The sequence below is a fragment of the Emericellopsis cladophorae genome, assembly GCF_022114955.1.
Source record: "Emericellopsis cladophorae strain MUM 19.33 chromosome Unknown NODE_132_length_18443_cov_36_915768, whole genome shotgun sequence".
Lineage (NCBI taxonomy): Eukaryota > Fungi > Ascomycota > Sordariomycetes > Hypocreales > Bionectriaceae > Emericellopsis > Emericellopsis cladophorae.
In genome coordinates this window covers 1-3,176 of record NW_026251057.1, presented here as the reverse complement: position 1 = coordinate 3,176, position 3,176 = coordinate 1, and the positions used below count along the sequence as shown (strand labels likewise).

General features: G+C 52.0%; 1 protein-coding gene across 1 annotated transcript; it reads right to left on the bottom strand.

Moving 5' to 3' along the window:
- Positions 1 to 715: 715 nt before the first annotated feature.
- Positions 716 to 1,186, bottom strand: J7T54_007392 (uncharacterized protein; the record flags this gene model as incomplete). Its single annotated transcript, XM_051510593.1, has 1 exon — positions 716 to 1,186. One exon carries the CDS (start codon positions 1,184 to 1,186, stop codon positions 716 to 718), a length of 471 nt encoding a protein of 156 aa, XP_051358521.1.
- Between the last annotated feature and the right edge of the window lie 1,990 nt (positions 1,187 to 3,176).

The following is a 3,176-nucleotide window of genomic DNA, read 5'->3' as shown; positions in this document are numbered from 1 at the left end:
ACGCCCTGGCAACCCTCAAAACCTAGCGAAGAATGCCAGCAGTAGGGCACTTCTCAAGCTCATCTATCCTGCCTTGCCTTCTGACTCGACTGAGTACCGCCAAGTATTTGAAAAGATCAAAAAGATGCAGAAGCTCGGAAGACGACTCAACAGGCTGAAAGATATGTTTGGATTTGGGATAATAGGTTTTATACAAACTAGTGATAACGATCTTGACGGCTCAGTATCGACTGAGATCTCAGACACAGTGTTCGTTGTCAGCCCTCCTTCTCGCTCAGACTCCTCCACTAACCACTCTATAGCCTCCTTGCACCAAAGGATGAAGATTTTGAGCTCCTGCTATACTAATTAAACAGTACTCATGGCTATGTTCTCCGCGACTTCAGCTCTGCACTCGCTCCTGTTCTTAAGTGCCTCGAGGAGGGTTCTTTGGGAGGGATGGGTCTTCTTCGTCTCGAGATAACGTCAGCTGCGGAGATCGCGAGAATACCGTGGGGATCAGCAGGTTTATTACAACTCCTCGATTGCCCGCCGCCCACAATTGGGGGCGACCTGCGATCCATCAGGTATTGCTAGTTGCGGCACTTGCGCAGAATGTCTTCAATGCATCTACCTTATCTGTGGTATTTGATGCGTCGTTTGTTGGAACCAGCTCGCAACCCTAGTCCGGCTATGGGTGATGGAAGCGATGGCGGACACAAGTGGACGGCCATGTTCAAGGTGGTCTTCTCTTGGGGACTGTGCCAACAACCTCCGGCCACTTCTTCCCAGCTTGTTCCCCCACCCACCACTTCTGGGTATCATGAGATCTCGTCATGCGCATGTTGGCGGGAAGAGCATACATCCAGACAACCTGTTCATTGTTTAGCAAAACATCGGTCATCAACTCAGAGACAAGGGACTGCTGGAACTTGTGCTGACGGCTGCCGAGGTTGATGAAAGAAATCACGATGGGAACAGAAAGTTCGACAGTAGGGATGACTCCATTGGGCGCCCTCGACACGCTTATCAGCGCAATGTACCCGGTGCTTTGAGTACCCTTGGAGTCAGAACACACGAGTAGATTGATGGACCGCTGGAGAAGCCTCCACCCCTCCACGGCCAAGGCCACGGCCACGGCCACGGCTGAAGCCCGAGAAGCTGCCTTGGAAATGGCCATGACCTCCTCGATCTCCGCCACGTCCATGACCTGGATAAGGTCCCCTTCCACGATCAGACATTTTTGATTAATTGAGTATTTTGATTCTTCTCTTTATTTGTTGTCAACTCGGTGTTGTTGTAGTGAACCAACTTGTCATTAAGCAGACGAACTATGACTGCTGTGAACTACACTACAAATGGCAAATTGAGGCCATTGGAACTTTGAAAGTGATATTCGATCACGCATGCCGGCTAACAATGCAAGGCAGCCTCACCTGTTCAAGACCCCCTGCCCAAAGCCCTACTTATCCCAACCCCCTACGCAGCCTCACAAACAGGGCTCCGGGCTAATCAGTCCATCTTCTTCGTTCGCAACCAACAGTCAAGAGATCAGGCATTTTGAGGCCTTCAATCAATCAATCTGTAGGCTGCCGCTCGTTTGATTATTTGATAAACCAATCAAACCAATCAAACAGCTAAAGCCCGCATATTTGCTAAGCAGGTACGAGACCGGGGTAAGGAGACCCCCCCCTTCACACACACGCACAAACATTCAGGGGGTGTACTGTAGTAACACGAAGGCACAGCTCAGTCTAGCTAGCCCTGTACATTAGCTTGCTGCAGTAGATGTATCCTAATGCACTGGGGAAACTAGCTCAGGCACGTAGGCTTGATATCCCGGAGCCTTGTTTTCGTTGATGGGGCAGCCAGATCGCATCCGACGCCCCGCTCATCACCGGCCGACCGTTGGACTTGGGCCAGCGGAGACAATGAGGCTATTGCGCCGATGCTGGTCCGGAGGCCCCTCTCTTCTAGGTCTGACTTAAGGGCTTCAAGCTTCGATCTGCGTTGGCCCCCAAGCTTCGAGCTGGCCAGTACAGGGGTGGAGAGTGAGTTCCAGCACCCTGGGCTTCGTGGCACCTTCGAAGGCGCTCCGGCACCAATGAAGTTCAGGCATTGTTCCTGACCGCGGGCTACGTACTCGAATTCTGGCCTACTACTTCAAGCAATACGATCACAGAGAACTGGAACCAAGCTCAGATCCACCACACTAGACTAGCATAGAGCCGTCTTCTTCTTCATGCCTGTACTCCGTACGGATACGTGGAGGCTGATAGGTACACTGCAGTCAGTCATTTTGCGCCCCCCGGTTGCATCATGCCATGGGCAGCTTCAGGGGTCCTAGTCGGGCGGCGATTTACTGTACACTACGATGTAGATACTGGTTGCTAAAACCGGCCTCACAGACCCAGCGGGAACGCAGACCACCGAGATATGTTCCAACATGTCTCCGGTATCTACGGATAGCGTCATCTCAAACACCACTTTTGCTATTCCGATAAGTCCCTTCTCGGCAGCAACTAGTTCCCGGGTTCAGACGGCACGGCTTCACGTTTCAGGCACATGAGTGCGGTTCCGACGGAGCTTCCCCCAACGCGCTTGTGCTCAACCTCGCGAAGCGCTCGCGTGGGCTCCGGCAAGCCTATGTCGGCCCAGCTATATAGACAAGGCGGACGACGTTGGGCGGCATCGAACCCGACCCGGTGCCCCACACAACCAAAGGTGCTATTAAGTCGCTATAAATATAAAATCCTTAATAACTATATTAATCTTCTTAGAAATATTCTTTAGTTACGAAACTTCTTCCCTCGGTGCGCCCTTGTACACGAGATCCAATCGGGGCTTCTTATTCCACGCCTAGCCACAGGGCTAGTAGCCTCAGCCACCCTGAGGCCTGCAATAACCTTAGTATGCAACATACGTCTGACATTGAATAGACATAAGTGAAGAGCCCGGTCCCCAGCCCATTGCGTGTATATAGCTTACGGCGCCGTCTCCTTAGGTGATCTGAAGTACCAGCTTCCCAATCTGTCTGCCTTCCCAGATACGCTGTACAGCTTCCTCTGCATATTGAAAGTCATAGACATTCTCAATAATGTCATCAAAAGTGAGCCTCGACGCCGTAACGGCGTCCGTCAGGTCGTTGAGATCATTCACCGAGCCTGCGTTGATGCCCCTTTGCGGCGGGTCAGTCC